The sequence below is a fragment of the Actinia tenebrosa genome, unplaced genomic scaffold, assembly GCF_029948245.1.
Source record: "Actinia tenebrosa isolate PJP-AT-01 unplaced genomic scaffold, QUT_ActTen_1.0 PGA_scaffold8__29_contigs__length_14323225, whole genome shotgun sequence".
NCBI lineage: Eukaryota > Metazoa > Cnidaria > Anthozoa > Actiniaria > Actiniidae > Actinia > Actinia tenebrosa.
In genome coordinates, this window is record NW_028292585.1 from 13,575,125 (window position 1) to 13,598,584 (window position 23,460).

Here is a 23,460-nt window from a genome sequence, read left to right on the forward strand (position 1 = left end):
TAACGGACCAACGAAGACGAAAGTGGGTTCAATCAATGAGCTTTAAAACAGTAGTAGCACAATGATCAGTTTTGAAATAGAGATTCTGTGACAGAACTCGTTCCCTGATTGGAGCCCTTCATTTTATTGCGCGCGCAAGCCAAATCCAGATCGCAATACGAATTATCAAGATGTAAAAAGACAGTGATGATTGATCACTTGTCCGCCAATGCAAGATGCTGCTGTTGATAATGAGTGACGATGATGATGGCGATGATGATGATAATTGATGATGATGGTGGTGATGATGTTACTGCTTTTTACAAATTGGGCTCATGACATCACAGGCATGCGCATCAGCCTATAGAGGCTTTGCACCATCATGTGATGGCAGCAAAGACAGGAGGCAGTAACTGGTCTAATTTGATTTACACGAGAAATACTATTATTATCACGTAATGGTGCAAAGCAGTGTACACTGTACAGACAACCATGGACAGCGTTTTCGACCTCATTTAGGACTTATCAGCACGGCATAACCTCTGTACTACGCTTAGAGCGAACCTCTAGAAATTAATACATTTTAAACTCAAACTCCTACAATGTCGTGGTTGGGGATCCGAAGATACCGAAAATGACTGACAAGGTAAGGTAAGGTAAGGAAGGACCATATTTATACACGCTTGTCCCGTCAACTAATGCTGATTTCCACAATGGGGCGTTCAGGAAGCGAATTCCACATAATTTTGCTCCACTATGGGAGAAACTTTTCTTCAGATACTCGGTTTTGGGCAGAGGTAACTACAGTGAGGTAGAGGAGCAGCCTAAGGTTATGACGTGATGGCGTTAAAATCTGAAAGAAAGAAGAAAGAAAGAAAAGAAGAAAGAAAGAAAGAAAGAAACTAAAGAAATTCAATAGAATAAAACACAGGGATCCCAATTGACGTTTCCCTAGTAACAGTTTTCGCGGTTACCGCCAAGAACGCCTTGTCAAATCTCACTTTCTGAACAAAAAATGTTCATTGTCCCGTGGACACGCAATATATTTTATTACTTTTATAAATTGTAGTTCCTTCTACATGCCATGATTAATCTTGTATTCCATGCGAAATGTTTATATTTCCAACTTGAAAAGTGTCAACCTAAAAGTCGCATTTCTAGTGGCTTTTTTTGAATAAAAGGTTTGGTGCTTTTATTCATTGAAAGCCAAATAAAAATAGCTCACACCTGCTGTTCTTTTAGGTCGCTGTAACTCATTCATTGAAGACTTTAGATTAGATATGTGGCGTTCTACGGGCTTAACTTCTTCAAAAGACTATAAGGTTAGTAAGTAATCCTACAATAAGATTTAATTATGTAATAAGGCGAACTTTAGAGCTTTGAAAATCCGTCAAATATCCAAGCTTGGCTTCGGAACTTTACTCTTCTTTGTCATTCATCGTTTTATGATTATGAAGTGAGCGAGCTCGATGTTTTTTTCCTTAAAATTAAGATTTCATTTTCAACTGTCTTATTGGTAAGTTCCTGAACCCATTTAATGATGATAATTTGAGGAACTTTTGTAGTAACTGATAAGATTATTTGATATTTTAATATAGTTTAGCGACTATATGTATTTATGGCAACGCCGTAGAGTTAATAAGCTTAATTCATGTGTTAAATATAGGAAAGAATTATTCTGTTTTGCCCTTTTTAAACTTTGGTATTACACTGTGAAAGTGCTATATATATATACTTGATGTCTAAAGGTTTGTCACTTTAAATTGTTAAATGTATATAACTTACTTTAAATCATCCCTTGAGCGAATCGAGTGGAAATAAGATTTATTTTGATCTATCGGATTATAAACTCATGCTTCATTTTAGAGAGTTTGTAAACAGTAGAAAGTTTATGAAATATGAACTCGAAAAAAGAGTGTTCATGGTCCAAGACATTACCAGCCTGTACTTAACAGTGCTTTCTATGTACACCTCTAAGACCCTCCCCCCCCTCAGAAATTCCAATCCCTCTCTATAAGGGAAATATGTAGATTTTTTTTTGAAATACCGTGATATCCTGTACCCTCTTCAGACCAATGCCACTCCCTTCCCACTCTTAGAAATTCCAATCTTCCTCCATTTGGATGTATAGATATTCCAAAACTTTTGTATTGCGGATTCCGGATTCCATATCGTTAATTTTCAGATACTTTCTCTGAAAATTATATTTGATATACTTGCCAGTATGAGTAGAATCGTCTATCAATTAAATCAGCATCTGATGACAGATATTCTTGGTGGAGATATTACACAGTCGGGGAGGGGCTACATCGGTTCAGTCTAGGTCGAGACGATAGCATTTGAGTGTATACTTCGTATGTCAAAGTAGTGGATTCCGGATTCCAAAAGGGTGGATTCCACATTCCATCGTAAACTGGATTCCGGATTCCAAGGCCTGGATTCTGGATTCCAGAGTGTTGGATTCCGGATTCCAAAGTCTAAAATTTCGTGGATTCCGGATTCCCTCATATATTTACAAAGTAAATATATAGCCTTCTAAATCAGACCCTCCTCACCCCTTTGAAATTTTAGTCCCCTTCATGGGTGAGGTATAAATGGATATTTTCTGGAACTACACAATATACCCTCCACAGATCCTCAATACCCCTTTATGGGGGAATGATGGATAATTTTACTGGTTTTTGTTACTAAACTATATGCCCTGGCCTTTACTGATCCTCCCCACCCCTTAGAAATTCCAATTTCCAGTTTCCAGTTCCTCTCCCTCCACAAAAATCATAATTCTAAATTTAAATTGCAATTGAATTTAATAATAATAATAAATAATCTTTATTGAGGTTATCGCTGTCACCATAAGGTGATTTACAAGAGAGACCTCTAAAATAAATATATAACAAAAAAGAAAAATGAAGACTAAAATATAAATATATAAAAAATAACAAAAATGTAAATTTACAAATAATGACAATGTTAGAATGCAGACACTAAATGTGTGCAACACAGAAGCTAGGCATATTACCACTGAACTTTACAGTGCTCAGTAGCAATAGAGCAGAGTGTTGCACACATTCAGTGTCCGCATATCAAATAGTCAAATATTAAAAATAGATATTATATATGAGATATGAATAGGATTAATTAAAAATTATTAGTGTCGATATTAAAAACTATTTAAATTTCTTAAAGCTCTTTTAAAACTAGCTAATGATGGGCTTTGTCTAATTGATAAGTCTAATTCATTCCAGTCGTTTGAGGCAAAATTTGTTAGAATTAAAAACAGGATAGTAAAAATACCACTTCAGAATGTATCCAAAACATGCGATATGAATAACGAACTACTTTTTACATTTTAAAGTTTCAAAATCTTTCATAAAAATCCCCATCGACAATCAAGAGGTAGTTAAACTCATAGACAAAGACAAACGACTGCAAAAATTTCATTCAGGAGCCATAGTGTCTAATTTCTTGATCAATACTTAGGGTATTGATGTGTATATCAGACAACTTGGTGCCTCTTGTTGTATTCGGGATTTAGTTTCTAAGTTCCATTTACTAAACTCAATGAATAACAATGATAAGCCACTCGAAAGTGAGAGTGATATGATAACAGATGGTTACTCTGTGCAGTCATTACCATGATCAACCATTTTAATTTGGCTAAATCCTGTCCCATATTGTGTAGATTTTTCTGCAGAATGCTTAAGGATTATTATCAAGATGGATTTTTTTGAATAAGAAACACTATTTCTAAGAGATGTATATAATGAAATGTTGTTTTTACTGAAGCTGAATCCATCTATAGTAATTTATAAAAATAAACTCTAAATCTAAAAATATAATGAGTGGGGTTGCTGGGTAAATGTTTTTTAACCTTACAAACAACATAATCTATTTGGATATGATACCACTCCATGGTAGACATAAAGCCTAACAGGTTTTAGCAGGCCACTTGATAAGGTTGCCGATAGATGGGATTAGAATCCAGAAGTTGTTTTTTGTGGAGGGAGGGAAAACCAGAGAACCTGGAGAAAACCCCTACAGAAGAGAACCAACAAATAATTCTACTCGCATATGAAACCATGCCTGGCAGGACTCACAATCCCCGGCCATCTTGGTGAGGGGCGAGTGATCTCAATTCCTAGCCACCCCTGCATGCTTCCCAGTACAATTTCCTGGTTATGATCCTAATAATATTCTAATGATAACCCAATAAATTCCCAATGGTTAATAAATTCCCAATCCTGCTTGTTCAGAAGGTGATTCTTTTTGCCAGATGGGAGGGAAAGGTGCAGACTAGATTTTAGATTGTGTACTAATTTTTTAGTAAAGGAAATCACACGATCTCAAGTACAATTCTGAATTTATAGGTAAGAGTGATGTTTTGAAGGTTTTTCAAAATTGCAAAACATCGCAAGAGTATCTATAGATTTAAGTGTATTGAATTGATTTTTTGTTTTTGATACACTTGACAAAATTGAGCAACTAAATTGGGGTTCTACAGAGTACAATTTGGGATTTAATTGTACCCCCTCTTTTTCAATCAAAATCGAGTAATTTTGTTGAGTGTATTATAAATGATAATATATTAATAATAAGAAAACCTTTGAAAAGGGGATGGGAAAAGGGAAGGGCGTGGGTGAATATTGTAATAAAAAATCCTAAGGAAATAAGTCCTGTATGGAATATATGTAAATCAGAATGGTAATGGGTTATTTTGTGAATCATGATATGACATTTTTTTTGTTAAAAATAATTCGTACCTCCTACTACCCCATTTAAAACCCTCTGGGAAATATGTTGAAGATTAAAATCACTTAGTTATTCAGATCTTGGTTCTTGGTCCCCCCCCCCAAATGTGATGTGTAACTGAATCTGAGTCTCTTCTACACTTGCAGAATCGTGACGACATCAAATACAGGCATTCACCACCACACGGAGGAGGGGTACAAATCTCCAATCGTCTCCTGCAAATCATAGTTGGGTGTCTTGTCTTTGGTGTTTTGCTTCTGTTTATCAATGTGCTACAGCTTAGAAATCTAAATCATAGGAGTTTTGATGATGGTGCTGCGGCGCAAAAACCATTGGCCTTAATTTGTGGTAAAGATGTAAGTTTATTTGAATTGCTTTTGCCACCTTCCTATAAACCCTTTTCCCCAGGGTTCCTAGAGCTGAGGGACTCACTTCAGCTACTGGTGGCCATCTTGGATTTTTCCCATAAAAAATGACGGAAGGAAAGCAGCCACCAGTGCTACATTTTTTTAAAGCAACAGATTGCTAGAGAGGGACTCACTCCACCTACTGGTGGCCATCTTGGATTTTTCCCATAAAAATGACAGAAGGAAAGCAGCCACCAGTGCTACATTTTTTAAGCACCAGTTCATTCTCAATGGCCAATTTTTCAAATTATAATTTTCATTGATAATGTCCAGGGATTATGAGTACCAGAGGCGTACTGTATATAATTTTGTCTTGATCAGGTATAATATATAGCCTCCTTTGCAGACGTTTTATTTGGTTTGAACCACATAAAACGTCAGCAACCCCGGGGGGGGGGGGGGGGGGGCGTACTCCCTTTGTTCAGGTGGTAGGTGTGATCTGCGGTCGATTTTTAAAACATGGTCCCTAAAAGGTAGACATAAATTAAAAAGGCTCTTAAAACCAACCTGATTTCAAACCCTAAAAGGTACAGCTTTATTTTAGTAATTTACTATTAACCCTGGCTATCAACGCCGGTTTAACAAATGACAGGACACATCGTATAATAAGATTATAACGATGATCATATTAAAGAAATATTTAGTGCATCATTGTAAAGTAAACAGCGGCATAGCATGGATAACATGCATCATAAATGACCCCAAAAGTTACGGAGTTATGTTACGTAATTGACTTTTGGGCCGGAACCCCTACAAGGTCCACACAGGGAACATTTTCAACCTTAAAAGGAGCGCCGATCACCCCTACCACCTGAACAAAGGGATGATCATATTAAAGAAATATTTAGTGCATCATTGTAAAGTAAACAGCGGCATAGCATGGATAACATGCATCATAAATGACCTCAAAAGTTACGGAGTTATGTTACGTAATTGACTTTTGGGCCGGAACCCCTACAAGGTCCACACAGGGAACATTTTCAACCTTAAAAGGAGCGCCGATCACCCCTACCACCTGAACAAAGGGAGTACCACCCCCGGATCAGCAACTAAGGCTAGGGTATATGTAGCTTGCACAAAGATTTGTTCACATATAATATTATATTATGCCCATGGCAGGCAAGGGGTTAAAACAATTTGTAAAGAACATAAATATTTGATTACCATGCAGTGCATCAATGAATAGTCAGTGTCTTACCACTACGCCTCGTGAGTCCACAACATTTTGAAGGCTAGATAATGGTGGTAAATAAGAGGACATACCAATGAAAACTGTAATGATCATCATTGAATAAAGCATCTCAGCATGGAGATTACCACTGACAATCATTTGTCATCATCTTTTTGGAATAATATTCAGTAACATGTTGCTGTTTCTATTTCCTTTATAGATTCATACAGGATACCTTAACCATGTTTTTAATGTCTTCCGACAAGTTGGTTATGTAACCACAGAGACAGTCAACAACCAATGGGATGTGTTGTGGTCTCATGAGTATCCCTTTACATTAGACGAATTGAAAGATCAACTTCACCAGCTTCAGGCCTACCAAAAGGTTTAAATTACTATTTTTATTGTAATTATTCATTATTTTTTTCCATTTCTTAACTCTTTTTTTTAAAAAAAGGACAAAAGAGAGAAAAGATATGTGAGAAGCTGAAAATGGAATTAAATGAGAGAATGGAAAAATGAAAGCTAGGATTATATTGATTTAAGAGTTACCTTAAGTGGGAACTCAGGTTGGAAAAAGATCAAAAACAACAAATTAGTGTGAAGCAATGTGATACACTTGCAATGTGTGAATGAATGAGAGACTGGAAAAATGCAAAATGGGAAAGTAAAGTGGTAACTGAAATTGGAAAAAGGAGCTAAAATTGTAGGAATTTAATTTGTAAACTAAAAGTGAGAAATAGAAAAATAGAGGAGCAGAAGTGAGAAAAAATGTTGTTGAAACTTAATTCATTAATTCACCTTATAATAATTAATGTATTTTGTTGTTCCAGAAATTATCCATATCCTCCCCATCACTCCTCCCCTCTCCCCATTTGGAATTTCCGAGGTGTGTGGGGGGGGGGGGGGGTCAGAGAAAGAACAATATTACAGAGTTTGTATGGAGGGAGGGGATGGGGGGGAGGGGTTTGTATGAGGGGGAAGGGGTATGAATAATTCCTGGAACTACACATTTTGAATTATAGTTCTGCAGTACTTAGTGGTGAATATATTTAATATCAATGAATTTTCTATATATACTTATATTAATATATACATTATTATTTTTCATAAAATTCACTTAAAGTTCATGTCAAAGTGACATGTCAAAGTTCGAACATGATTGTCTGGTTTGTGACAGCCAGAGAGTAACATGTCAAAGTTCTGTCGACACATGGCTGATTGTTATGTTTCCTCTAGGTGAATCATTTCCCAGGATCTGGATTTATCTGTAACAAAGCTAGTCTGGCTGTCTCTCGTTTTCCATTTCACCCTGTGGCTTTTGAGATTCCCAAGAGCAAAGATAAGTTTCTAAAGGAGGTGAGTTATGTTTTTGTAAAAATTTGACTTCTGGATTTTGTATGGGGTGGGGTGGGGTTAATGGATATTAAATTAATATTAAATAAGTAAATTAAAGAATAAATAAACAAACGATAAAAAAGAATTAGCAATAATAAATGATATAAATAAATATATTAATTTAACGAATTAATGTTAATTAATTTATAGTACACTCAACAAAATTACTCGACTCTGATTGGTCGAGATGAGTACAATCATAGCGTTAATTGTACTCTGTAGGAGTACCTGAATTAAGTCGCTATGGCAACACAGCAAAAAACAATGTCAAAACAATTATTTTCTATCATTTTGTACTTAAAAAACATATAAATAAAATTTTAAAGCCGTAAGAACTAATCTTTTTTATGCATTTCAGTTGCGCGATGAGATGAAAATCGGCCGCCAAATAGACAAAGATGAAAGGCTTTGCTTCGCATTTTTTACTGAAATTTTGTTGAGTGAACTATAAACAAAAAATCGCACGATCTTCTCGTAAAATTTGGAAATTAATAGACACTAGTAATGTTTCGAAAGTTCTTTAACGTAACTCGTGTCTATTAATTTCCAAATTGTACTCGAGATTGTGCGATTTCCTATACTAATTAAATAGATATAAAATCTAGTTGAAATATGCAAGTATTCAGCTACTGAGATTTTGGGAAAAAGTAAAATAAATAAATGTTGTCCAGTATTTGTTTTTGCAAACTGTATTTCTTGTCAAATATCCTCTGAACTTATCTTAATACGTCGCCTATGGCAAAATGTGGTTTTATTGACATTAAAACAGTAGATAGCATAATGGGTAGTGTTTAAAGCATAATATACCTAACAATATTTCTATATTTCATGGTGAGAAAAGGCCTTTAGTGTAATTTAAATATTATTACGTTTTCACCAACAAAATCTACAGGGGTACAGGGGTACGAGATACAGTGTATGTTGATCCAACATATCACATCTGAAGAAGGTTGACATTTACTTTACGTTTAACTTTTTACTGGCTCATAAAGAGATAATAAATAATATTTCAACGAAAGATCTTTTAATTTGGGAGTAATATTTTTCACATTTTCAATGACATATATATAGATTTATAAAATAACTGTTATGAATGTCGCGTTCTGATTGGTTTGGAGCGCGTGCTTTATGAGAGCACATTGCACGCATGCGCACTTTCCGTTGCGTCATTCCTTTCTATTATTGTAATTTGTATTTTATAAAAGAAATACAAAACTTGCTTGCTGTGCTGTGTGCAGTCATTAAGCACTTGGGGTTTGGCAGAACACTCGAGAAGTGTCGAGAGGCACTCCGTTATGCATCATGCTTCTCCTAACACTTCTCTCGTGTTCTGCCAACCCCGCATGCTTTATGACAGCACACAGCATGCGCGCCCATTTTCTATTTATTCAATATACTTGAATTGATATTTTATAAGTTTTTTTAAAAAAAGCTTTATTTTAAACACCTTTGAAATACTATAAAATATCTATAACCTCCCCTATGGATCAGAGGGGTTCTGGTAATTTCTAATGGGTAGGGAGGGTCTTACGAAGGTATAATGTTAGTATTTAAAAAAATATATTTTATCATTCTGACAGGTGAAGACGTTTCCTCATAAACTGTGGGTGGAGAAAAGTAACGGCCACAGGGGAATCAGGATTAAATCACCATCAGGTGCCGTAATAATCATTTTATAAATGCATACACATCTAATAAAAAACGTAGTCAGGTTCGAGTAGGTCATATCATCAAAGCTAAGTTCGAAAAGGATTTTGGGTACTCTGAAATGTGTATTATATTTGCATATAGACATGTAAAAATGCACAGTAGAGCAAAGTCGGTCGACCTAGATTAACAACATGCCAAAGCCATGATGCATAAAATGTGCACAGGAAGGGAAAACTGCAATACACATGAAATTAGCATAATTGTTTGCCTTACATTTTCCCCTTGGGTCTTAGCTTTGATGATATAACCTTTTTTTGAACCCGACAATGTTTTTTCAATTAGGTGTATATTAAGTATAGTTTAATAAATGAGCAGGAGTGTTTTATCAGGTTTAAAGCCACTAGGCATAGCCGAGTGGTTTTAGTCCTGAAGAAACACGATCTTCGAGTTCATTAAACAACTTCAAAAATTCATGAATAATAATTTATGAGCATTTAGGGTCCTTATTCGTGCTATGCTCAGCTTGTACTCTTTTGGTCCTTTATAAAGATTTCAAAATCTTTATATAAAGATATCCATGTTGAACTATTATTAGGTATAAAGATGGATTGATGGATTTGATGGACCTGATAGGTCTAAATGCTCATTATAAGTACTCATGAAGTTTTTGCTAAATTATGCTAATCCTATTATATTGTTTTCTATTGCTTAATTAGCACTATTTCCTACTAAATAGTGCAACGTGTTTGTACTCTATAAAACATGCATGCATGTCTCTGTATAGAGATATAAACACACTGGGAGCTGTAGAGCACAAGAAGCAATCTCAGGAACATGAAGTGTAGCCTTTTCTGGCTCAACAACAACATTTTACTTTAGGAAAAAAAACTATATAACCAAATAGAAACTTCCAATGTTTTGGATAAGCCTTTTTTAAAATTCTATTTAGTAACTTTGCACAGGCTGAGAAAAGACTGTATGTCAAATTTGTTTGAACATTTAAAAATTCCTTTTGAAGTCAATTGAGTAAGTTTCGCTGTGAGTTTTGCTGCGCATTTCTTTAAATAATTTGTTTGCATAAAAATGTAAATCTTTTTTTCTTATTTGGTCTTCAGAAATTAAATTGGACGGTACATCTAGTGATACATTTGTAGAGGAGTTTATTTCTAATCCATACCTTATTGATGGAAGGTAAGCTTGGCTGTTATTAGCAACCAACGACGGTCAACATCACCCTCCAAACCCTTGAATCAAGGGAGGAACCAGGGGAGGATCAAGAAGGAAAAGAGGGGGTTCTGCGTTCAAGGTTCAAGGGGCATCTACCAGAGTGTATTGCTTGTTGCCTCATCTTATTTGCATGCATCCAAATATCTGCCATAATTTAAGGCGCGATTAAACCGAGCAATTTTCTCTGCAACTTATCTCGGCGTTGCGACACAAGTTGCATGGAGCATTGCAGCGTGTAACCTACAGTGCAATCAGAAAAATGTTGCGACACAAGTTGCATGGAGCATTGCAGCGTGTAACCTACAGTGCAATCAGAAAAATGTTGCGACACAAGTTGCAGCGATCGTTGCAGAAAGTAGAATTCGTTCATACTTTTGGCAGCGATTACGTCTCCGTTGCACTGTGTAAACACTCTTGCAACTTGTGTCGCAGCTCTCTTGCGAGACAAGTTGCAGAGAAAATTGCCCTATTTCACTATGACGTCACATCAAAACAATCTAATGTTTAAACACAGAGGATCATGGTCGTCGGAGGGGGTCAAATCAACGCAAATTAACCGAAAATTGTTCTAAAAACCCGTATCAATCCATGAAGAGAAGTAGAATAGCCAGCAAACGCTTAGAATATTTTTTAGCACATATTAACACATATCATATCTGAAAACCAGGCCATTTTAGATTAAACTGTTTAGCTAGGAGCAAATTTTGTTGAATTTTCTGTTGCATTTGGCGATTCTATTCCCCACATAAACAGGCAGTGACGTCATAGTGAAATAGGGCAATTGCAATTGCTCCGTGTAATCGCGTCTTTACCTGACTCAGCTTTTGATTGCTATGTTCGTTTTCAGAAAGTTTGACATTGGTATCTATGTTGTTTTAACTTCCATCAACCCGCTCAGGGTCTACATCTTTGAAGATGAAGTATTAATCAGGTATTAAAGCAGAACAATTTACTATACAGACGTCAGTGGCGTGACCGTGACCGTGACCGTGACCGTGACCTGACCGTGACCGTGACCGTGAAAGTAACGTATTCAAGTATTCCTACTGGAGGTCTAGTAACCTCTCGCCCACACTGAACCAGTCACAGCGCATTATATCAGTGCTCGTCCAATGAAAACTCTTCGGCACGACACGCGGCCCTAGTCTTTTGCCCTTATGGTAGAAATATTCGTAGCTTTCTTGCAAGCCAATTCAGGTTTGAAGACGACGATACGTCCACAAAAAGGATGACTTGCTACGTTGTTGTCTTGATGCCTCTCACCGAGTCATGACTGTCAAATTGATAAAATGAAGTACAAAAATCTGTACTTTTTTCTCTAGTTTCTCATTTTATAGTCTACATACATACATGTATTCGTGAAAAACGTTGTAAAACATTGCACAAATTTGCACAAATTTGCACAAATTTGCACAAATTTGCACAAATTTGCACAAATTTGTACAGATTAGTAATTTCAGTACTTAGACCTCAGTAGACCGTAGACCTACAGTAGTGTACTAATTTGTACAATTTTGTTACTTAACTTTTTCACGGATTTATGGTATGGTATGGTATTATTGTTATGGTTTTAGGTTTTGTGTCAAAGATTATCTACCCCTCGACGTTAAAGACGAGAAGCAGTATGTGGTTGGTGACGAGTACACACAACCCTGGGAGGTGAGTAGTCGAGTTATAAGTACACCATATAAATCCACATACAAAACGATAAGAGGGACTTTAAGATTTGCAAAATCTACGACAGCGACGTCCACGGGAAGCGTGAATAACTTCTCTTTGGGGTTCTGTTCATTGAAGATTTTATTCAAAACATTGTCAGTAAAGCCAACTCATCCACAGGAAAGACAGACTTTGAGGACGCCTGGACCGTAAATGGAAGTTATTTACACTTCCCGTTGACGTCGCCGTCGTAGATTTTTCAAAATCTTAAAGTCCCTACTTGAGAAGCACGGGGAAGCACGGGTGGCGTGCGCTGCTAATGCGCCGCCTCTCACCAATGCGACCCGAGTTCGAGCCCCGGTTCGTATGTGAGTAGAGTTGTTTGTTGGTTCTCTCCTGTGCTTCGAGGGTTTTTCCTCCGGGTTCTTCGGCTTTTCCTCCCTCCACAAAAATCAACTTCTAAATTCTAATTCGATCTGCCGGCTGCCTTATCAATTGGGTTGCAAAACCTGTTAGACATTAAGCCGTCCACCCAGGAGTGGTAAACGCATTAGACGCATCAAGAAGAACGTGAATGATCGATTCAGAGAAATCTCCAATTCCATTTAGTGACTTTAGTCATTTTGGCTTATGCTCCTCAAATTATTTCGTCATTTTTTAAGATTTGAAGGGGTTTATGACGAGAAAAGAGGACTGTATTGACGTGCCTTCACATTACTTTCAGTTCGACCACGTTAAGCTAGCCACTTCTGCGGTGGTGAATAGCAATAACAAGTTTTCTCTACATATCAAATTTTGGGCTCAGAATACACAGATTTTGGGCAGCAATGATGCACTACCAGTTGTTCAAAAAATATTCATCGCTATCCTTATTTAAAGAATAACTCATCGCATCAATAACCAATTGGTAAGAAGGTAATGAAGTTTTAATTCTTACTTGTTTCCAGTTGCCGTCCCTCGCAGCCCTCTGGAAACATGGCAAGTTTTCTCGTAAGCATACGATACTAACTCACTTGAAGAAAGAAGGTATGTATTCGTTGTTCCCTTCTGTTTTCATCACTATTTCTTATTCATTGATCGTGTCTTTGAAATCGTTACAGGTAAAGATGCTGATAAAGTTTGGCGGGATATGCATGATGCTATCAAAGAGGTAAAATGCAGTGCGAAACGCGTTTGATTTAATCATTAATGCTAACATCTTGATGCATCATAGTAGAGGTTCAGCAACTGGATTATTGATTGGATTTTATGATTAATAATTTTATTTAGCGCTCTTTTTCACATGGGTATGACCAAAGGCGCTTTACAATGACTTAACGAATTTGAGGTGGTTGGTACGAGGTGTAGGCACTGAGGGTGGTCACCGCCAGGGTTTCTTTACGTCCTCAGTGGTTCTTTTACGTCCCTCCTATGTTGGTTAGTAATGATGGAGTGTCATGAGAGACGGGAACGCCATTAACGTGGTCATCCGAGCCACGTGAAGATCTAACCACTTGCAGATGTAATTACAAAGGCAGCACCTTCTCCTCAGTTATTTTAAGACCCTGAGTGTTGACCCGGCCGCCAAGGCTTGAAGCTACGACCTCCCGCATAACAGCCCGACGCTCAACCAACTGAGCCAACCGGGTGTTGGTTATAAATCTTGGAATGGGGCGTTTTCCTAGCACTAGTATACCTCTAGCTTGGGCGTAATGTTTTCCCATTTCAGACTACGTGTCATTCCCTTGAGAAAAAGATTCTGTGTTTGACTCGTATCTATATTCATGTGTTTTCTCATGTGCAACCGTTAAACAAAGAAATGATACTCTAGGGAATAACACGTGGTCAGAAATGGAAAAAACATGCCCGAGGTAAAGAGGTCTGTTTATTTATATTTTTTAATGTTTACCTCATTTTTTTAGGTTTACGTCAAGAAAGAAGTTGATCTGATCTCCTCCTCTTCAACTTATGGTAGTTCAAGGTATGCATCAGACGAAATAAGGGCGTAGCCAGGATTCCACAACGAGGGGAGGGGGGTCATAGCTAAGTCTCTCTCTCCTTCCCTAACACAAATACAAATAAACTGCCAATTATAAGATGGCTTACATGCACCTTGGGACCCTTGTCTACAGCATTCTGGAACAAATGTAATGGTAATTTTCTTCATTCAAGCCTTTCTTTACACTAGGAACTTCTTTGAATTGGTTCGTTTTGATTTTATTCTGGATGAAAATATGAACGTCTGGTTAATGGAGGTAGGTTTGCTTGTCTTGGATTTCCACCATTTTCTTATTGCAAATCCGTGACTTAGACCTTTGAGTCTTTGATGGCAAACATGGTGCATACTTCCTAAAACGTAACACTCCAAATTTCTATTCGCTCGTTTAGCGAATCTTCCCTACCTCTTCCTTTCCCAAAACCTTAACTTATTTCCAGACACACGGTGCAACATTGCTCGTTTAGCGAATCTTCCCTACCTCTTCCTTTCCCTAAACCTTAACTTATTTCCAGACGCACGGTGCGACATTGCTCGTTTAGCGAATCTTCCCTACCTCTTCCTTTCCCTAAACCTTAACTTATTTCCAGACACACGGTGCAACATTGCTCGTTTAGCGAATCTTCCCTACCTCTTCCTTTCCCAAAACCTTAACTTATTTCCAGACACACGGTGCGACATTGCTCGTTTAGCGAATCTTCCCTACCTCTTCCTTTCCCAAAATTTTAACTTATTTGCAGACACACGGTGCAATATTGCGCGCGATTGCAGGTAATCCATTTTGCAAGTCATGTCACACGACGCAATGTGTTGCACGCAATGTTGCTGATGTACAAAACGATCCTACTTCAGGAGCATTGCCTGCAACGTATTCCTTGATTACTTTGTATATTTATGTCATCAGGTTAACATGTCACCCAATCTGTCTTCTGGCTCTCATTCTGACAACGCTCTTATGTATGAACAGGTGTGTGGAGCGCTGTGAATGTTAACTTATGAGATGGCGCACCAATGATGGAGTGGATTGATGATGATAATGATGATGATGATGATGATGGTGATTATGATGATGATCAGTTATGGTGATCGATGATGATGACATCAATAGATGATGATGGGTGGCAGTGATTAATGATGATGATTGTAATAGATGATGATGATCAGTGGTGGTGTTGATGATAATGATAATACATGATGATGATTATGATGATGATGAAGGTAATTGATGAGGATAATGCTAATGATAATTGATGATAATTATGAATAATGATGATAATAATTAATTATTGATGATTGACAAACATTGCGATGATGATTGATCTTGACGACGATTAAGATGATAATGATTTTAAATTTTTATTGATTTTGTATATGCAGGTCATATTTAATCTTTTTGGACTAGTTGGAGTGAGCAACAGATTAGCACACAGTACCAGATCCAGGTACACTAACCATACTGTTAATACTGCTAGGAGAAGAAACCAGGGAAGGGAGGGGAATGACCAATAAAGACGGCCATTCTAAAGGCCTTGTTACGCGAGGCAATTTTTCTTTCGACTTGCAATTGTTTCGTTGCAAGTTGCAGAATAGACTGCGCGTTAACAACCCCTTCTAAGTTGCAACAAGGTTAAACGAGCTTTCGTTTTTACTTTTTGCGAGTTGCGAAGAGTTGTGCGCGTCAGACCTCTCACCTTCGACTTGCAGTGCTCCGCTTTCGTCAGCACAGCATCGTAAGTTGCAAGAAAATCTAACTCGTGTAAAATTGCCTTACTGCAGTATGGATATTCTGCACACTTCAGACATTTCAATGGCCTGTTTTAAATATAAAAGGTACAGACTGATTATTTTTGATTGACAGCCGCGAAAAAGCAAATTTCAGCGTGCAACTTGTAACTTCCGAGTTCGCGGAATATCGAACACCGCAGTATTTTGTATTTTACGAAAGAAAAACCACTTGTCCTAATAAATCTCTCATATTGTGCCGATCCCGGAATACTCTTTCATAACTACACACTACATTTTTCTCTTTGTTGATTTTACTTTACACAGAATTCATAACTTGTACTTACTAACAAAAAAAATTTGATGTGTTTTAGTCCAGAGAGTGAGAAAGATATGATGGTAGCTGATTACAACATCGTTACCTCACACGACGCGTGCGCGAGTAAAGAGTGTAAAATGTCTTGTATACATAAGGTACGATTACCGCATTATATGAAATTGTTGCTATTACATAGGAGAAGGCTGTACTTCGTTGGCATCAAATGTGTGTAGAGTCTGTTGGGTCTCCATGATTAAAGAATCAAAGTGTGGGAGGTCCCGGTTTTTCCTCCACAAAATTCTGTCTTGTGAAGATGTTTCAGGGTTCGATTCGATAAAATTAGCAATTGGTTTGTAGCTATTGCTGGGTTTCATTCAGCTGATAAAAGTCCTTGAATCCTTGAATCATGCGCTCCAAATGGTGGTCAAACACTGACCACCATGTGCTGTCAACCAGAAATAATCCTATTGAAAATTTGCGGTTACGCCGATGAACATTCCGCACGAGACAGTAAAAGACGCCAAGTAAAACCCAGCAATTGGTTCAAAATTTCTTCCCTTTGCTTTTCATTTTTATCTTATTATGACTTTATCATTTTATTTCCAGTCATGCCAGACTTGTCATCAGTGCCTGACTGTAGAACAGCGGTCTTTCCTCAAAGCGGCTTATTATGAACACGTCAACAGAGGAGGCTATCGCCGCGTGTTCCCGCCACCAACGGTAAGCATGGTTTTTATATTTTTGGTTTTATGTCTGTAACTTCGATATTTTTTGTCGAGGATTTTACCCTCTTTGTCAAGCTTGTAGAAACCAGTGTCGCTTGGTTGGTTAGTGTGCTGCCTGTTAAGCAAGAGGTCCATAGTTTGATCCTTAGTAACCTCACACGCTTGTTTTAAGGAGCAAGTGTGCCTTGGTTGGTTAGTGTGCTGCCTGCTAAGCAAGAGGTTCATAGTTTGATCCTCAGTGACCTCACACACTTGTTGTAGGAAACAAGTGTGGCTTGGTTGGTTAGTGTGCTGCCTGCTAAGCAAGAGGTCCATAGTTTGATCCTCAGTGACCTCACACACTTGTTATAAGGAGCAAGTGTGGCTTGGTTGGTTAGTGTGCTGTCTGCTAAGCAACAGGTGCACAGTCCATGCTTATTGAGCTCACACACTTGTTATAAGAAGCGAATGTTGCTCAGTTAGTGGAAAAGCTCTGCCAGCAAAATTTCTTGCACCATGTTGTTTGATATCGTTGGTACAATTGTGTCCCAACAATGGTGAGCAAAACACGCGGTGCAATGAATTCTGGGAAAAAGTGTACCCGCAATACATTGCAATTCTTAAAAAGAAGCTGAAGGCCGTGTCTATATTTTCTAGCACAGGTAGCCCAACATTACGTTAAACACCCTACTGGAAATATTAGTATTCTTAGTTAGAATTATTATTTTTTTAAATCGATTTTAATTGGTTATCAGAACAAAGAAGAAACTCGTAGCCAAAACTCCGACCATCTAAGTTCGTCAAATCAACTAATGGATCTCTGGTTCAAACAAAAATGTCTACAGCATTCTTCGTGGTGTCAATAACTGGTATTCCTGTGGTCAATGGAGACACAGGGATCCCACTTTTAAAATTCTCATAAGTACATAGATATCGCGTAGTTCGAATTTTTTCAATTTTGCATAATTCTTAAATATTTATCTATTTAATTTTCTTAATATTTCATAATATTTAATTTCGAGCGAGATAAAATACTCAAAATATGTACAATTAGAGTAAAATATGAATATAGGCAGATTGCAGTTATTTTCATCAACTCAATCTGCCAGTATTCATTTTTTAACTAATTGTAATAAATTCATTAAAGTTCATAACAACAAATAACAAGACCTATGAATAGCATTTTTTCTAAATAAATACGAACGCATAGAACACATATACAGCTATTTCGAAAATCCTTGTCGCACCAAGAGCCTCAAGCAACAAGCCAAGGCTCCAGAGAACGTCGGTACTTTTAATTATAATCAGATTTATTCATGGTCCATGCAAGTGGCTATAGCTCTACACTAATTATCCTCGCAAGCAGCCTTGCTTGGAGCAATTTGTGAAGTCAATAAATGAAAACTAATTACAGCTAAAAGTACCGGCGTTCTCTGCGGTCTTGGCTTGTTGCTTGAGGCTTTCGGTGCGACAACGATTCCTGAAATAGGTGTACATGTACCAAAGCACGAAGGAAGAGTCATATTCATCAGTAACATAGAGGATATTACATGGGCGCGCGGAGATACGAAATTTATCTTCGAGTGTTGAAAAGATCTCTCACAAGTGAGTGCAGCGAACGAGTGACAGACTTTCAACACGAGAAGATAAAATTCGTATATCCAAGCGGCCTATGTAATATTCTGTTTATTATATAATTGTCAATGAAGTATGTTTTGGATTTTTCAGGCAATTCTTTCCGTGTATTTTTGAATAGCCATCGCAATGGTGTTATTTTCACACGTGAAAATAACATGTTATTTTCACGTGTGAAGATATCAATTTTTCCAAATAGAGAAAAATAGATATATTTCATTGGTAATTATATAATAAATATCCTCACTGAATAGTATCCGTATAAAGTCTGCAGCAGGTCACGTGATCATGAGCATTAAGCTTATACTTGAGTCTACTTGTGTCGCCTTGGCCTCCAGTTTTGGAGGGAAATGATCACGTGACGTGCTTGAAGATAAAAGAATTTTGCAAACACATTTATTCGTTCTATTTAAAATGATTTGAATAATTTATACAGTTTAAAACTTATTGGTTATTAAACCACTTAGAATGAACCCCTTTCAAAATTATCTTAGGGATGCGAGAAATGAAACATGAAAATAGTCAAAAAGTGCCACAAATTCCAACAAAGAGCTGTGTGCATAGAATATTCAATGTAGTGGTAGTGTTTGTTGAGGGTGTTGTATGCACTCAATTGAAGAATCGTTGTCGGGTTCAGAAGCATAGAACATAAAAGCTGAGACCGAAATGGCACATGGGAAATGACATAATTATATTATAATTTATTCATTTATGCCATCCATGCAGTCGGTTTAGAATGCCAAACGCGTATTAAAAACAGTGGATGATACCACGGGTCGCCGGTCACAGCATGCATCTAATTAACGTACTTCCCATGTGCCATTTCAGTCTCAGATTCTATGTTCTATGTTTCTGAACCCGACAACGATTCCCCAATTGAGTGTACTTAAACATTGCCCTATGGCTAGGGAAACTTGGTGATGACTCCCCGTATCACGACGTAATAATCAAGACTTACAGTCAAAGTAAGAAAACGTGAACACCTAAAATATGTCTGGAATGGTAAGTATCGTGTTCTGTCCAATCACATGCTAGAATAGATTCATTTCTAATTAACTGTCATGTGATTGGCCAGAACGCGATGTTTAACATTCCAGACATATTTTAGATGTTATCGGTTTTCTTACTTTAACTATAGTTTTAATTATTATTTTTTCTCGTATCCAAAATAATTTTGAAAGTGTACCACGCAAAGGAACTAAACGTTCGTTCTCTTCTCTAATTAAAAAATTTAATTGTTTTGTTTTAATAGGAAATCTTTGATTTTTCCAATGAAATGATAACATTAAAATCTAAAAGCATTTATGTAAATCTAATATATTATAATTCTTCACGACTAAATCCTATTCCCAGAATATATTAAAAAGTATTTAAAACAAAACAAGTGTTGTACGTATGAATTGATGTAGAAAAAATAATTATTGTAAGAAAATATTTATAAATTATGGAGAAAGATTCAAGTCGTTTGAAAAAGCTTTGTTCATGTGACTACTAGCCATTCCGAGGATGATAAAAAAAAGCTGGGTCGAGTTGACATTGCAATGCATTATGGTACTGTCTTAGGGGACGTATTTTCAAGATGGTGTCTATAGACCCCTTGCATGTGATGTGGGACTAAACGAAAGAATTTCAATATCCTGAGGATTGAAACCTATTGTTTTGTCCCCCTGATTTAGCTGCATTCCAACGTGCTGCAAGGGGTCTTTTTCCTTCCCTTAAACAACCTCACAATGCACTGCAATGCCAACGCGACCAAGAATTTCCTCAATCTCGAAGTTTCAAAAAGCGTGATACTTTTAGTATATTTGACGTATCGATAACATATCCTATGAGTTAATGCAAGTTTACGTCTTTCGGGACTAGCTTTCTGTAATCGAGTATCCCGCGGGTCGTCTTTCCTTTTTGACTGAGCATGCGCAAAATATGGCAGTGTTGTACTTCATGAATCTCTTACACGGGTTTGGTCTTGTTTTGCCGACATCTTTAGAACTAAGGCAGAATTCTCCGTACGAATGAAGCCCGAAGGTCGGCGCTTCTGTGATTGGTTGATTGAAAGCGGTTATGGAATTGATGTAGAACGCATTTCCCCTGCTTATAAAGCGAGAGGTAATGATCATATTGAAAAACGATTCGTAGCCATCTTCGGCCGCTTCGGCCGTCAGGATTTCAATTCTTTCGTAGAAACGCGAGTCGCGGTTATTGTTCACGAACTTAGCGCATGCTCGAAATGCGTTTCCGCTGACAAACAACGCTGTCACGCGAGTCCTTTTGAGTAATCCGTCGAAAAATATGCGATCGTGAGCCACCGCACCAAGCACTACGACACGTGGTCCATACGTTTGACGAATACCTAGAACACAATAGGACATCTTTTGAATGTTTCAGATAAATCCCTGCGTCTAAGGGAAGAACGTGAGGGAAAGGAGGTAGGGGAGGTGTCCTGGATGCCCTTGCAGGAATACCTTGACTTAAAATAGCTTCATCGGGATTGTAAAGGTACTTGTTGTGCGATCAAAAACAAACAAACATACAAACAAACAAAAATTGTGCTCACACATACAACAGAAAAAAAGAAGTAAAATCCAGTGCTTTGGAGTTGCACAGCCAGGGTACGATTACACTTGGCAATGTTTTATGCAAGGTTTGCATGTGTACGCATTCGTCCGTACTAGATTGAGGCGAAGAATAATTCAAGCGCGATCATAGATTATATTGATTCTCATCCCAGGCACTTTTCCTTGCAGCTTGTTACGCAGTCTTGTTGCAAGACAAGTTGCACAAGAAATTGTCGAGAGTAACATATGAGACACTTGTCTTGCAAACTTGTTGCAGCGTTGCCGCCGTAACCGTTGCGAAAACTAGAGAAGAGTTCTACTTTTGCAATGATTACGGCAATAGAATTTCAAGACATGCCTAACACCACTCCTACAACTTTTCAAAATTTTGCACTGTATTAAATTCAAAAATAAATACATCAGAGGACCTACTGAACTACTGTGCCTTGCATGGTCACATAACATTTGCAACTGAGTGAAAGTGATCCTCAATTTAAAGCCGTCCTTCCTATGTATGGTGTTTGACAGGTGGGTTTCAAACAGTACGCTGATATGCAAAACTACACAAGTTTGAAGAAGTTCAAAAATTTTCAATGCATTTTCTGAACTTCAAGACTTTAAATAGGACTGATTGTAAAAGTGTTCTTGAAATTAAATATCTAAAGAGTAAGGATCTTTCTATTACCTGCAGCAATGTGTGGAATAAAATCTCTGCTGTGCGTTAGAGCAGTAAGAATCACCAGCTTCGCAGGTGTCGATGCATCCAGTCCAAAATACTCGGCCCAACTTTGTCCTCGAGCTGGCTTGGGCTGCCTTAAATACACGTGATGGTATTGAACTCCATCCACTTCCGGTAAGATAATCAGTCCGTTGCCTTGACGCTTATGCAAGATGGCGCGATTCCTGGCAATTGGGAGTTGTTGATCTAATAAAATCCTTTCCGTAGTGCATCCCAGGAGAAGACATTGTTTTGGAATCCTACGACTTAGAATATTTAAAGTTCTGGCCAAGTGTCTCTCTTCGGTTCTCCGGGCATCTCGGTCTCTTCGTAAGTGCCAGCTCTCGCGCTGATTAATTAAGATCACAACGCTGGGGTTGACCCGGATGTTGTCCATCAGGTCGTCCACTTCTTTCGTCGATATAAAACTGTTATCGTAGTATTTTATCACGCACCGACCTCGCTCATTGAGCAAACGTCTCGAAATCTCAAACCACATTCTGTTCACGCATGACGTTGTTCGAAGGGTTTTGGCCGGTAGAAGGCGCAGAATTGTGTCTACTATTTCTGGTAAAGACGCAAGGAATGATTCTGATGTTCTCTTTCTTCGAGTTTTCATCCTAGTTAACTTTAAAACCATGAAGAAAAAGAACTACATAGATTTAATTGACGGTAATTATTAGATTATGACGTACTCGCGATAAGATTTCGGCTATTATTAGAAGCTTGTAAACAAACCGTTCTAAAAGTGTGATTTACCTAAAGGAAGTGAAACTTCTTTTACACCTGTGGCGATTTAACAGGTAACAGCAAGCGAATTTTAAAATATTTACCTAAAACAACAAGAAACAAACGACCACCAGAAGTCCAATCAGATCGTTCCACTATTTGACGTAAGTTCGAATCGCGCGCGCGTGCGTACTTCGTAACTGACGTCATTAATGATCTTTCATATGCAAGTAATTTATTTTGTTGAAGTTGTTTGAAGTTTCACTTAATGAAGATACATTTTATTTATCGAAGACAAGAGATTTGGATCTCGACTGATTAACATCAACAAGAGAAGTGAATGATTTGACGAATCCAACGTAAAAGTAAGAAACGTTTTAGAGAAATAATTCCATTTTCTGAAAAAAAGTATACCGTTAAAAGATAATGGATGAGAGAAAATCTGGTAAAAAAGAATTTCAAGAAGGTCTTGGCGAATCTTCCCAGAACGATTACCAACGTCAAAAAGAAGCTGCTAAAAAAGCAATGCTGGTAGCGAACGATTTTAATTCTAGCGACGATACTACCTGTGGTGAACGTATAGCTTCGTTTCTCGTATCTGCGGATCTTACTAATAAAGATGGCGATTCCAAACACAAAGAAGCCTTCCATCCAAGCAGGCCGATTCTTTGGACGAAGGGCAAGTATAAATCTCGCGATGGAAAATCTCAGAGTTCTCAAATCAAGCCATTTTATTCAGATATGGTGGTAAGACGAACTGGAAATGATCTTCCAAAAAGTGATGGAAGTTTGGCCCAGAAAACCAAAATTCAACGCTCAACTTTACATCATTGCAGCATTACAAATAACACGGACCCAAGCAG

At 37.6% G+C, this 23,460-nt stretch overlaps 2 protein-coding genes across 3 annotated transcripts; one reads left to right on the forward strand and one right to left on the reverse strand.

Annotated features, from left to right (window-relative positions):
* The first annotated feature begins 1,010 nt into the window (after positions 1–1,010).
* On the forward strand, positions 1,011–19,979 carry LOC116292370 (putative tubulin polyglutamylase ttll-15). Of its 2 annotated transcripts, XM_031699669.2 has the most exons (17): positions 1,014–1,301; positions 4,875–5,084; positions 6,527–6,691; positions 7,546–7,665; positions 9,285–9,360; positions 10,470–10,545; positions 11,429–11,512; positions 12,156–12,240; positions 13,188–13,266; positions 13,341–13,390; positions 14,142–14,200; positions 14,408–14,474; positions 15,120–15,182; positions 15,593–15,657; positions 16,312–16,411; positions 16,863–16,976; positions 17,716–19,979. In XM_031699669.2, exons 1-17 carry the CDS (start codon positions 1,260–1,262, stop codon positions 17,824–17,826), a joined length of 1,566 nt encoding a protein of 521 aa, XP_031555529.2. In that variant the 5' UTR covers positions 1,014–1,259; the 3' UTR covers positions 17,827–19,979. The 2 variants fall into 2 exon arrangements, 1 of the variants encoding a protein (XP_031555529.2); XR_004196657.2 differs by lacking the exon at positions 16,312–16,411 and having other exon boundaries at positions 1,011–1,301; positions 17,716–17,840.
* On the reverse strand, positions 19,938–22,487 carry LOC116292384 (uncharacterized). Its single transcript, XM_031699695.2, has 2 exons — positions 21,836–22,487; positions 19,938–20,945 (listed from the first exon to the last, which is right to left on the reverse strand). Exons 1-2 carry the CDS (start codon positions 22,485–22,487, stop codon positions 20,455–20,457), a joined length of 1,143 nt encoding a protein of 380 aa, XP_031555555.1. The 3' UTR covers positions 19,938–20,454.
* Positions 22,488–23,460: the final 973 nt, after the last annotated feature.